Source organism: Podarcis filfolensis (genome assembly GCF_964270895.1).
Source record: "Podarcis filfolensis genome assembly, chromosome: 3".
NCBI classification, from domain to species: domain Eukaryota; kingdom Metazoa; phylum Chordata; class Lepidosauria; order Squamata; family Lacertidae; genus Podarcis; species Podarcis filfolensis.
This window is the reverse complement of record NC_139606.1, coordinates 34,288,558-34,301,382: the sequence shown is the minus strand read 5'-3', so window position 1 is coordinate 34,301,382 and position 12,825 is coordinate 34,288,558. Positions and strand designations below refer to the sequence as shown.

General features: G+C 42.0%; 1 protein-coding gene across 1 annotated transcript in view; it reads left to right on the top strand.

The window, feature by feature from the left end:
• The window catches only part of LOC310759029 (dystonin-like), a 306,438-nt gene that overhangs the window by 114,378 nt on the left and 179,235 nt on the right, over positions 1-12,825 (top strand). The window contains exon 9 of the mRNA XM_083605788.1: positions 7,654-7,820. Within this exon, the coding sequence (XP_083461914.1) occupies positions 7,654-7,820 (167 nt within the window). The remainder of the gene's footprint in view (positions 1-7,653; positions 7,821-12,825) is intronic.

Below are 12,825 nucleotides of genomic sequence, written 5' to 3'. Positions count from 1 at the left end.
TTTAGGGCTTTGTTTTATTGTATTACTTTCTCTTTCAGTTGTCAGGCATATAAAGTCACATCTGCACGAGGCTTTTCTGTTTCTGATAGATGCTATGTCATCAGAGCAAAAAGGCCATCAGCATTACAGTTTAATGCTGAGGCAGTGATGTTTGCTTAAGAGGATTGGTGTCCAGAAATAAGCCTCAGTGTCTAATCAGACACAGGCCCGGCCTGGGCACAATGCCACAACATTTATTGCGTATGCATTTCTCATAAGCAAAATGGCTACGTCCTGAGGACCGGGAGTTCAGCCTGAAAGATATTAGGGATATAAGCTGGAGGTTTTAGCTCAATCTGAAAATGATTTTTGCTCATGTAAACTTAGTAAAATTACAGAGTCTGTGTGGCTTTGATACACTCTGAGCCAGATGGGGAATGTCTGTGGATGTGTGAGGGCTGACAAAGACGAACCGTGTTTGAATCCAGCCAGAGCTCCCTTAAGTCCTGCAAAACATTCCCCTGGAAGAAAATACTTCAGGAGGAAATCAAGAAGGAAACAAGCTGAAGATGAGAGAGAGCCAGAGAAGATTAAGGAAAATGAGGGGAAAATTCAATTCAAAGCAAATCGTTCTAAAGAGACAGCAACAGCAACTCATCCCAGGGAGCTGGCAATTCATGAGTCCGTTATACAGAAGGCTCTGCTGGACAGAACTGATCTGACTGTGAGTACCGATGTTAACACTGATCTTGTTAAAGCAAAACTGGTGTGTGGGGCGAGCTGTGATTCAAGCAGTGGGAATGGTGCTTGTGCTAAAGGCAGAAAAGCTAGTAAGTCTGAAGAAAAAGAGAGACTGTTAACTGAAGATCTGGAAAAGTGTCCCAAAAAGCGCAAGCCCAGTTGCAGCACACAGGACAAGAAATCTTCTCACAACGAGATCCAAGGAGAATTAACATTCCAGAAAAACAGGGGAGTAAATTTTGAAAAGGAATCTGGCTCAAATTGTGTGTTAAACAAGCAGAGTGAAGAAAATGCACCATTCAAGGCTCTTTCTGGAATCGCTGGTGATTCCCCCAAATGGGAAAACGGTTACAATCGACATCCGGCTAAACTTCAAAATCAAACCCACCTGCAGCAAGGATTTCCAAAATCCGTGTCTCTGCCTCTTTCAGAGGAAAATGAAGCTCATAGCATTTTACCGAACAGGAGCAAGGTAAATATACCGTAACGCTAGAATAGTACACAGTTTTCCAAGAAAAAAAAATTAAAATCTTTGAGCAATATTTGATTTTTACATGCTGAGTATTTTATAACTACTTCAATAACTGTTGCTGAACGCCTGCTGGTTTTGAGGTTAGCTGCTCTTGCATTGAAAAATAACTTTAAAAATAAAATAAAAAACACAGACCCCCCACAAGTGAATGATTTTTCAGAAGAGTTAATTTTAAAATGTTTGTACCCGTTGGAGCTAGCATGTGTTTCAGTTAATTTTTGCCATCCAGTTTGTCTACTGGATATAACATTTTGAGTAAGGCGCCAAATAAGTTGCAACATATGGCCATTCTCTAGTGTGTATCCACAGACTATGTTGCTGTCATCATTTCCATAAAGCTAGCCCTAGCGATAGTGATAATGGGCAGGGCTTGCTATTGTAAGTAGGCGGGATCTAAGAGGTACATTCAATGCATGGCTCAGATATCTAAGGTGGGAACTTGCCACTTTCTACATTACTGTGCTTCTTGCTTCCTCATGGAATGCTGTGTTAAGCATACAACATGCAACCATTCAATTGTATATGATTTGAATGAGTGAAATGCCCCCTGTTCTTGAACTGAGAAACAAGCTGTCTCTGTTGCTGATTAATGTACACACTGATGTATACATATTTTTTTTGTAAGCTACAGTCTACCTAAACCCATTATTAATAATTATTATTTTCTGTTTCGTTTTTCAAAATCACTAGGACCTATGTATTCATAAAGGCATAAATCTTTGTTAATTTAAAATGAGAGATGTTTAGCCACATAAGGTGTCTGGTTCATTTAGTTTGGTTTGTGAAATCCTCTACCTACATCTATATTACTCTTTGGCTTCCATGTTGCCTTGGATTTTTGATCCATGATCCATTCCCCACTCCTCCAAATTTCACTTGGATATCAATTTCTCCCTTGCTCATACTGTATAACTTTTCCTTTACCAAGATCATGGATCTCTCCCCATCCCCAGCTTGCCCCCTTTTCCCCCTTGACACTTTTCATTTTCAGCTCCTTTTCTCCTCCTTCCCTAACTCTGGTTCCTTCATTTCTCTTACACCTTCATCCTTAGATCCTGGCACCTTAGCCCACTGCTGGTGCTGTCCTCTTTTTGGAATCTACCTTGCCCTTGGCAAGAGCCGCTCACGCGGTGGGGCGGAACCACAGCAATAGCCTCCCGAATGTGGTGTTGCTGCCACATACTGGGTGGGGGGGACGACAAGATCGCAGTGAGTTTGGGAATGTGTGGACACATTGGTGGAGCTCATGGCTTTTGGGCCTCCTGACTCAGTTCCACTGTTTGCTCCCATTCAGCTTTCTGAAGCTCTGATTCTTTCTTTGCTGAAAGCTCATGGACCCACTTAACTTGCTGGGTGTTCCCGCTCTTTGAAAAGGCTTTTGTCTTATTATTTTTGTAGGAGAACTGATCTTAGCAAACATGATCTTGCTTTATTTATTTATTAAATAGAAGAACTGCTCAATTTGCAGCTGTCCCGAGTCCTCTGATATAGAAAACTCTACCTCTTAGTCCCAGGCATTTGTGACTGGGCCATAATACCGTAATTCAGTGGTCTGGTTCACACATAAGCTGTGATTTGTTTAGCAAATCTTAAATTATTCCAAGTAGTCCCACAGATAATTACACAAACCATGGCTTGTTTCTCTGAAGTTTGTTTAGTTCCCCAGCTCCTTTTGTCTCATGCCTTTGTAGTTTGCTGAGTGTTCAGTACCATAGTGAAGAAAGGGTGCTGGGTTTGCATGTAACACCAAGCCATAGTTAAAACAACCCAAGGATAATAAGCCAGCAACAAACCATGGCTTCAAATCATGGTTTGTTGGCAGTAAACAAGCCATAGTTAAGCCAGTGGGAAAAGTTTATACATAACACTAAGCCATGGTTTAATAAGCTATAGTTTAGTTAGCCATGGCTTAGTATTGTGTGTGAAGTGGCAAGGGGAATGCATTGTGTACAGTGGTACCTCTAGTTACGAATTTAATTCGTTCCGGAGGTCCGTTCTTAACCCGAAACTGTTCTTAACTAGAGGCGTGCTTTTGCTAATGGTGCCTCTTGCTGCCGCTGCGCCGCCAGCACACGGTTTCCGTTCTCATCCTGAGGCAAAGTTCTCAACTCAAGGTAACTCGAGGAGTTTGTAACCTGAAGCGTTTGTAACCTGAGGCGTTTGTAACTTGAGGTACCACTGTACATTGATCAGAAGCATGCAGAGCTTCACCAGGCATGAACCATTAGCATTGTCAGCAGGTTCCAGTTGGAGCTGAACCCTGGCTCAAATTCTAGCTAGGGTTTGCAGTAGCAACCAGTGCCTCTTTTATAACATCCAGGTTGGTTCTCATACATTTATTGCCCGGCTTAACCTATATGCAGACTATCTCTGAGTGATTGTACAATCACGTCAGCTTCTGTTATCAGCATACACAGCACTTTATTGCAAATGTGGAAAGGGTGTCTCTGTTTGCCCTCCTGCCTCAGAATACATAATCCAGGGCAGAGTATAAAATTGGCTAATTATTGCTATTGATATAAGGTGTAAGATGTGGCACTTCTGAAGAGAGTCCTTCACGCAAACCTTTGGGTTGTATGCGCTAGCCTCATGATCACAAATATAGTCACATGCACTCTAGATTTCCATGTGAAAAGTCTGATTACTTGAAGTAGCTTATAAGGCTTTATACTATTACAGACAAGCTGGTTTCCTTTTCAATTTGCTGTCAGGCCAAGCTGCTGAGTACGTTAGGCGTCTGGTAATCTGAATGAATAAAGAATGAGGCAAAAAAGAAAGAAAAAAGGATCACACCAACAGCAGAATTAATTTACCATTTTATTATTACTTTTGAATTTAAGGCGTTGGAGAGGGGAGGGATTTAGCTCAGGCAGTACTATTCATCAGACCAAAAGTAGGGACTTTGTTTTTTTTTTAAAAAAGGTTATAGTATGATTAACCAATGTCTGTTAAATACTTGGTGAACAGATTTGCTTCCCTCTTTTCCCTTCCACTGTGAATTTTGTTCTGGTGTCAGGGATCAGAAAGGAATGAAAAAATACATGCCCAATTTTTCTCTTCTCCACATACCTCCAAGCTTGGCCTGGAGCTGCAGGACTAGAGCAAAGAAATAAGATGGAAGAGGGAACGGGTCATGGCTTCCCTCAACCTGGTGTAGTGTGGGTCTTCCCCCATTTTGCATCTGCTCTGTTGCCTCGCTGAGGTAGAAAACCTGTGTCTGGCTGCTTGGGCTTCACAGGGTTACATGTTTCTTTTTCCAGCAAGAAGAGAAAAGAAATTCTCAGGTGTCAGGAAGAAGACTGGGGTAGAAATGTTTCCCCGGAGGTCTATGTGTAGAAAAGGGGGTGTGTGTGCGCGCGCGCGCAACCCAGAAGCAGGTTTCCTCAGGATTTTTAGGGCTCACTTCACTGTCTGAGGATTGGGCCCTCCTGCCAACTCTCAAAAGTGGACACGGATTTGCATAACATGTCCGTGTGCTTTGTGTCATATGCAAATCCGTGTCCACTTTTGCAGGCTAAGGGCCCATTAATAAATCTGTAGCCACACAGGTAATAAAATGTTTCACTTTTGGTTTCAAGGGAAATAACATGTTCACTGAAGAGCTCCTGATCCTGCAGCACGATCCTATGCATATTTATTTACTCAGAGGTTAAATTCCTCTGTGTTCAATAGGGATGGCTCCTGGATCAGTGTATATAGAATTGCAGCCCTAAAGTTTGAGAAATATGATTTTGCTGTATACTTTTTGGTTCTTTTCAGTAATCTTCTCACTTCAATTCTATATAAAGAGAATGAACTTATGCTGATTACTGAATCTCTATGTGATAATTACTTATTAGTGAGTTGCAAGGGATTACCTGCTTTAAAGCTATGAATAGCAATTATTCGTTTTAATGAGTTAACAATAGTTATTTTGTTTTTCTAAATGTAGTGACTTGCATCTAGCTTTTGAAATTATCATTTTTATCTTAAATGTGCCCATTAATATAAACAAGTAATTCTTTGAATTTTGGTTTTCTGATCCTGAAAGTTTCTAACACAGCATTTCCAATTCATGATATTTCATTATTCACACCACTCCCTGTCTTCCACTTTCATTTGAGCTGCATTGTAAGGTTGTCAGACAGACAGACTCAGGCAATGCTCCTAGGCACTCTGTAGCATCTCAAGCTGCACTGAGTGATAAGTTGTTCAGACAAATTGCTGAGGAGCCAGGCTAGAGACAACAGCTATAATTTGAGGCCAGGTGGGAGCTTATCGATGCCTCATGTCATCTGATCCTGCTTGCCATCTGCAGAGGTGACACTTTAGGGAAGCAGAGATTAGGCTGGCAGTTTTCCTCTGCCTGCAAAGTGCCTTGATGGTGTTAGGGAATAAAATGTCTGAGCCTGCCTTCATTGTCGCCCAGTCTGAGACCCCAACACCACACAGAATTTCTGGTGGGCCATTTACATTTATCCGATTTTCTTCTCAATATGTTGCTAAAACTGTGGAGATAGGAGCTGAAGGAAAGTTGGGGCTCTAGAGTTGTCAGATTAAAAAAAAATGCCCCTTAGTTTTTTCCTTGAACCAGGATTTTATTTTATTTTTAAGTCATTTTCTTGACCATATCAATACTTCTGCAAATGGTGTTTTGCGATATGTAGGTATATAAGCGAGAACAATTGTAACTCACATACTCATTTCAGATCTTCAGCTGAGCTGAAAACAAGAGCGTTTAGCAACTGCAGTTTAAAATAGGACTTTGTTCTTGGTTTTGTATCCTAGCTGGTACATGCCATTTGCATGAGTCATCATGGATATAACTGACACTTGGAGATTGTTCTGCTGCCTGCAAATAGTCACTTATGGGAAATGGAATCTGAAGTGCTGTTTCCGATATACACAGTTGTTGAAACTGTGGGCTAAAGGTCTAGAGTCCACTTGGAATCTCCTGTGCTGTAAAAATTACTCTGCACTTCCTTCCATGCTTGAAATAGTCCATAACATTTTAAGTGGGGTGCGGGGGGGGGGGGGAGCATAATTTAAAGAAAATAAAGAAAAATTAACAGAAGAAAATTTAGGGTGATTCTCCTCCCCACCAAAATGCACACCTGGCCCTTCTGGTTGACACCAGCATTTTAATAAACTCTCCCAAATAACATGGCACATGTTTTATTTGCTGTATATGATGGGTCTGGATATTTTGTCATGCATAGAAACTGAGACGACTAGGAAAGATACTTGGCATAATTGCCCTTAAATGTACCAGAACAAAGTAGCTCCTTAAGGGAGAGAGATCATGTCAACACTCCTCTAATTTGGGGAGTTGGGATTGATGTTTCAGTTTCCAGTGGTTCACGTGGCTGATAGGGCCAGGCATGAGACCAGCATAGGCCTTGCAGTCTGCATAGCCTTTGAATGGGGCCTTGCTATAGGAGTGTGAAAAACTGGCTTCCAGACCTACAGCCAGGTCCAAATGTGCTGTTCCTGACAGTTCTTCTGTGTACTGTGCACTTCAAAATACAATTTGTGAGGGGAAGCAGGGAGTGGGGGAAGGCATTTCTCATGAACAAGCAGCCATCTAATTTAAATTTTCTATGCATTTGTAAAGACAACACATCAGAGAGAAGGTGCTTATGCTACCCCCCCATCTGTTGGCCTTCCACTTACTGAAATACTTTGATGTGCTTTCATTTTCAAACAAGCAATCCCCACGTGCATTATTTGCACTCAGCTGTGCATCTGAGTATCACTGGTTCCAGATTTCCAGCCATCTAGAAATTAATGGGATTTTTCCAGCTGCCCTCTGAAGATTCAGTGAAAACCTTGATGGTGGCACTGGCCGATTCTAGTTTCTTAAACAGAAGACTTCAAGAAAATTGCTACCTAAGCTTGATCAGCCATTTCCTTTTCCCTTATTGATGAAGTTGTCACTATTTCTACTCCCATTGCCTCATACAGGATCCCTTGCTGAGTGCGTCCCTTGTTATCTTCTTCAGTTGGCCATCCATTGTTTGCTATTATGCTCTGTTTCGTTTCTCTTCATTGCCCTCTTTTAAATTTAGGATCCTTGGAGAAGGATTTTATTGTGCCCCCCACCACTCTGTAATGTCCTGTACATCCTGTGTGGAGGCGTCAGACTCGGTTCCGTGCACTCGTGATGGGAGAGGCCACCCAGGGACATGCTTGAATTAGTGGAGCTGGGATTCATGCCAAGTTATCCGTGCCACTTTGGGACTTTGCCCAAAAGAGCCAGGGCTGTGATTAAGCTCCCTACCCCCCACCCCACCCCATAATAATGATGGACCATAATGAGATGGGGTGGGGGAGGGTTTGAGGCGCTACTGATATTTGATGACATTCTTAATAGTGATCTTAATCTATTTTAATTTGGCTGTTTTTATTTTATTTTGATACAGATTTCTGACATCCATGTTACTGGAGAGTCAGAGGACATGTCTGCTAAAGAGAGATTGCTCCTGTGGACACAGCAGACAACTGAGGGTTATGCTGGTATTCGTTGTGAAAATTTCACTACCTGCTGGCGAGATGGGAAATTATTTAATGCCATCATTCATAAATACAGGTAAGCACACACTTTGTAAAGAGTGCTTATGGAAATAACCTGAGTAAAAAATAAGACCGTATGTATTAAGGGCCCTATCTCTTACAATATGTGTCCTGCTGCTTTCTGTTGGTTGGATTCCTACAGTTTTTTGACTGCTTGCTTCAGAGCTGATTGGACGATGCTGTTCCTTCTAAACCAGGGATGGTCAGCTTCTTAAGCATTGAGAGGAGGCGTACCTTAGGCTCAGACTGCCTGGTAAATCAGACTTCCTGGGCCTTGATATAGTTGTCCAAGCTGCTGTCAAAAAGAGCACTCATGTAGCTTTATAATAGCCAAGGAATAGATACAAGATTTCGTTTCTGTAGGGACTGCAGGAAAACAACAAGATAATATGGCATTGGGCACAGAAGTTTATTTCTCGAAAAACTCAGTTTTTACTTTTAAAACTTTCTGCCATTTGAAGATACGCTTGAATATGCTTGTTACTATAAATATCTGCTGAAATCTTGGAATCCAGAAAACAGTCTGAGAGTATGGTCCATAGGTAAAGGGACACCTGACCATTAGGTCCAGTCGTGGCCGACTCTGGGGTTGCGGCGCTCATCTCGCTTTATTGGCCGACGGAGCCGGCATACAGCTTCCGGGTCATGTGGCCAGCATGACTAAGCCGCTTCTGGCGAACCAGAGCAGCGCACAGAAACGCCGTTTACCTTCCCGCCGGAGTGGTACCTATTTATCTACTTGCACTTTGATGTGCTTTCGAACTGCTAGGTTGGCAGGAGCAGGGACCGAGCAATGGGAGCTCACCCCGTTGCAGGGATTCGAACCGCCGACCCTTGATCGGCAAGTCCTAGGCTCTGTGATTTAACTCACAGCGCCACCATAGCTGGGTACAATGGGGCATATGTGCCTTGGAAAGTTCCTTGCCACTCCTGATCTAGTAAAGCCAAGGCAAATTATGTGAAATGAAAAATCATTTATGAAGAGAAATTATGCAATACGCTTTCTCTGATCAGAGATTTTGTTTTTCTCAGCACAGAATTTGGGTTGCCTAGATGCGCTCTCTCTTTCTATATATATGAGAGAGACAGGAATAACACACAGCTTATGGGAAAAGAACATTCCCTTGCAGCGCTGAACTTAGTTGCTGTTTCCTCATCAGATGACAGGATCTAACAGAGATCATGTTCCCAGAAGAGAGAAATTTTAAGATACCGGTAGTCTGCCCAGCATGAGGAACTGAATGAGTATGTTGCTATCATGTGTAGAAGGAGCAGGATAGGTTAAAGGTGTCAGCTTGTGTGGATGCCTATGTTACTTCCTGTCTGTCTCTTGTAAGCACGGCAGTGGAACATAGTGGTTTGGAGAACTGCAAGACTTCCATACTCTGCTGCTCCAGAAACAGGACACTTAATTATAGATGGATTTGAACTACAGTGGTACCTTGGGTTACATATGCTTCAGGTTACATACACTTCAGGTTACAGACTCCACTAACCTAGAAATAGTGCTTCAGGTTAAGAACTTTGCTTCAGGATAAGAACAGAAATCGTGCTCCGGCGGCAGCAGGAGGCCCCATTAGCTAAAGTGGTGCTTCAGGTTAAGAACAGTTTCAGGTTAAGTACGGACCTCCGGAATGAATTAAGTACTTAACCCGAGGTACCACTGTATATACTATGATAAACAGCTACATTTGGGTTACATAAGTATTAAATGAAATATACGTTGGACCCAGCAATGTTGGAACTGGGTTGCCAACAATGGGAAGTCACCACGAGGAAAAGAGTTGAGGTTGCTTGGGGATGTTTATGCCTTCTCAATCAATCCGGCCCACGGATGGTCCGGGAATCAGCATGTTTTTACATGAGTAGAATGTGTCCCTTTATTTAAAATGCATCTCTGGGTTATTTGTGGGGCATAGAAATTGGTTCATTATTTTTTTCAAAATATAGTCCGGCCCACCACATGGTCTGAGCGACTGTGGACTGGCTCACGGTTGAAAAAGGTGCTGATCCCTGTGTTAGAACCAGGGGTGTGAAGCAGGGAGAGTGAAGCAGGGAGACTCTAGCTATACTTCGAGAGACTGAGAGAGGTGTCTTACCCTGTGTGACATGTGATGAACTCCAAGTCCCCGAGTTCTGTAGTTCTTGGCAGGTTTTCCTTCTTCAAAGGAGCTACAAGATGTGGCAGCCAACTGGAACAAGTGTCATAGTAATTAGGGGCATTGAGATCTATCTCTGGGATAGTGGGACACAGTGGTGCTGTTACACTTTGCAGCCCTAGAATAGCCATGTGTAAATGTGTTAGGCCTCTGGTTCCCAGAGTCCAACAGACAATAGGCTCCAGAGACAGATCTTTCAGCCCCTCCTTGTTTTCATGTATAATGCATTACTTAGCCTTTTTGCCGTGTTGGGGAGGAAGCTGCATGTAATAGACAGCAGCATTCCAAGTCAGTGAATCAGGGAGGTTTGCTTTGGGAGTGGAATTCGAAAAAGTAGTGTGAGAATGAGAGAAAAGGACAAAGATGGAGAGGCTTCTCAGTTGTTTATAGACCTGCGAGTGTTTTTGTTGTTCACATGTTATAAGGATTATTGACTAATAAAATAATAGTTCTTTATTGTGTAATTCTTCAACAACATTGTACAACAAGAATTGTGCCTGCCTGTTCCATGTGTCTGAAGTAGAACAGCTCTCTGAATATCTTTTTGGGGTCTTCATGACATATGCTTCTCAAGAAGATCTGGGAGAGTGTTTGTTTTTTGTTGCTTTCTTTCCACTAACTGCACATAGGAATAAATAATCTGTATTTGCTTTCTAAGTGCTGTCTATTTGCTTTCTAAGTGCTGTCTCCCTCTTGTGTTAGCTCATGCTCATTTCACCACCCCAGGTAACTGAGCAGTTGCCTTGTGATGGAGATTCACATGGATCTCAAACAGCCATGCCTATAACCTACATTAAGGCAGGGCAAACACATCAGAAGGTGAGTGAGAAGGTCACAGTGAGAGACATAAACCAGCAGAGAGAGGGAAGAGATGGGGAGAGGCAAGGCTAGGGAGGGCACAACGCAAGTAAATGCATATTTAGACTTCATTTAAATTGTGCATGGGCACTAAGGAGTCCTTGTGCAGCAGAGGTCAAGATGTTTTGTGTACATTGCAAAGGGTCCTTTGTCTTGTTCAATCAACATGCATTTCCCCACTTTATTTTCCTACTGCTCACTCATTTCATACAATCTGGTGAATGCCAATAAATTGGATTATCTGGTAGCAGCCAGGAGGACAGAAACTTGGGGAGGAGGTGTGCATAGGAAAATCATTCCTATAACACATTAGTGAAGAGCGCACCTGGACTATTGTGTACTGTTCTTGGCACAACATTATAGGAAGGATATTGAAAAGGTTGGGAATTATTACCCAGAAGGGCAAATAAATGGTAAAGATATTTACTGGCTGCATCTCTGAACAGATGCTAGGATAGGTTTACTATTACATTAGAAAGGGAATGTTAAGAGCCCAATTCAGTGCCTTTTGAAAGTGCTGGGAAGGCTTCCTTTGACTTGAATGGGCTATTTAAAAGCTTTAGCGGTCTGGGGAGGTGTGGAACAGTAGCCCTCCCTACAAAGAACAGGAAGAGAAGCCAACAAAAGGCCACATGCAGAAGCAGAAATTTAGCCCTGCAGATGATTTCATGCAGCAGACACAGCCATGTGAGCTGCCAGATGTTTACAAATGTGGCAGAAGAACAGGAAAAGAATTCTAGGTGGGGAAAGTTTTCAAAAGTCTGAACCCTCCTTCAAGGCAAACCAGTCATACGCAGCGGAGCTTTGGTTTGGAACTTCTGTTTCATGCCAGGCTGCAGGACAAATGCTGGCACACGCCGTACCGTAGTGATGTTAAAACATGTTGCAGGCGATCAGGATCTAACTTGAGTACATTCCTTGAGGATAGGAGAAGCGATGATGCCAACATCTGCCACAACTTGTTGACTGCCTCCAGCTACAAATCAGAAAGAAACAAAACATTACTAAGTGTCAAGCCTTGGATTGCTATGAGATACGTTTGAAAGGAAGACAAAAGATTTTTTATTTTATTTTTTTGCAATTCTAGTTTCTGCTTGCCATTTTCTAAAGAATAGCTTACCATTGCCTTATCTTTTGAAGGGAAAATAAAAGCTCTACTAAGAGGGGGGAGAAGGAAGGAATGTGGTAAGCCTCATTTTATTGAATAGAGACATTTTGTGAGGACCCTACATGTCTTGGCTACAATGGAGCCCTCAATACGAAGGATTTTCAGACTGAGAAAGGGAACTAAGCTTCCAGGTTGAGTCGAATGTCTTTAATTTACTATACAGGCATACCTTTTCATAGTGGATCTTAACACTAAGTCGCTTTATATATTTACACTTTAAAAAATGGAGCATAAGCCAGCAATCGCTACGCATGTTTAACTTCGGTTGGATCATGCCGCATTTCAGAATGCTAAGGTGTCTGCAACTTTATTGTGCAGGCCGTTTCATTCTAATGTTTCTTAGGCTTAAGCACAAGCAAAATATTATATTAGGGTGGCCTGTGCCATGCCTCTGATTCTTTCAGATCTTATTAAGCTAGGTTCATTTAGTACTTTGAAGAGGGATTAGGGTGCATTGCCTTGCCAAAGTGGCAGCTCTTTCCTTCTGGTGCTGCATTGTGGAATTTTGGGAAGATGCCCACTTCACTTTAGATGGAGAACATTTTGAGACATCCCCTTTTCTTAAAGCGCAGTAGCTGTATAGCTCAGATACCTGTTGGAAGTTGTTTTTTTCCAAAAAAAAAAATTGATTTTCCAAAAAAATTTTTTAACAAACAAATAAACAAACATAAATCTCAACCATATTTAAACCAAACTTAGTAACATTGTTAAATGACTTCCTCGTATCCCCCTGGTTGAATTTCAGTCGATATCATTCTAACGGTTTTCCAAAACCAATATTCTTATAAAATTAACTTAATCACTTAAGATCTTTCTTTCTTTCAAATTCCGCATTA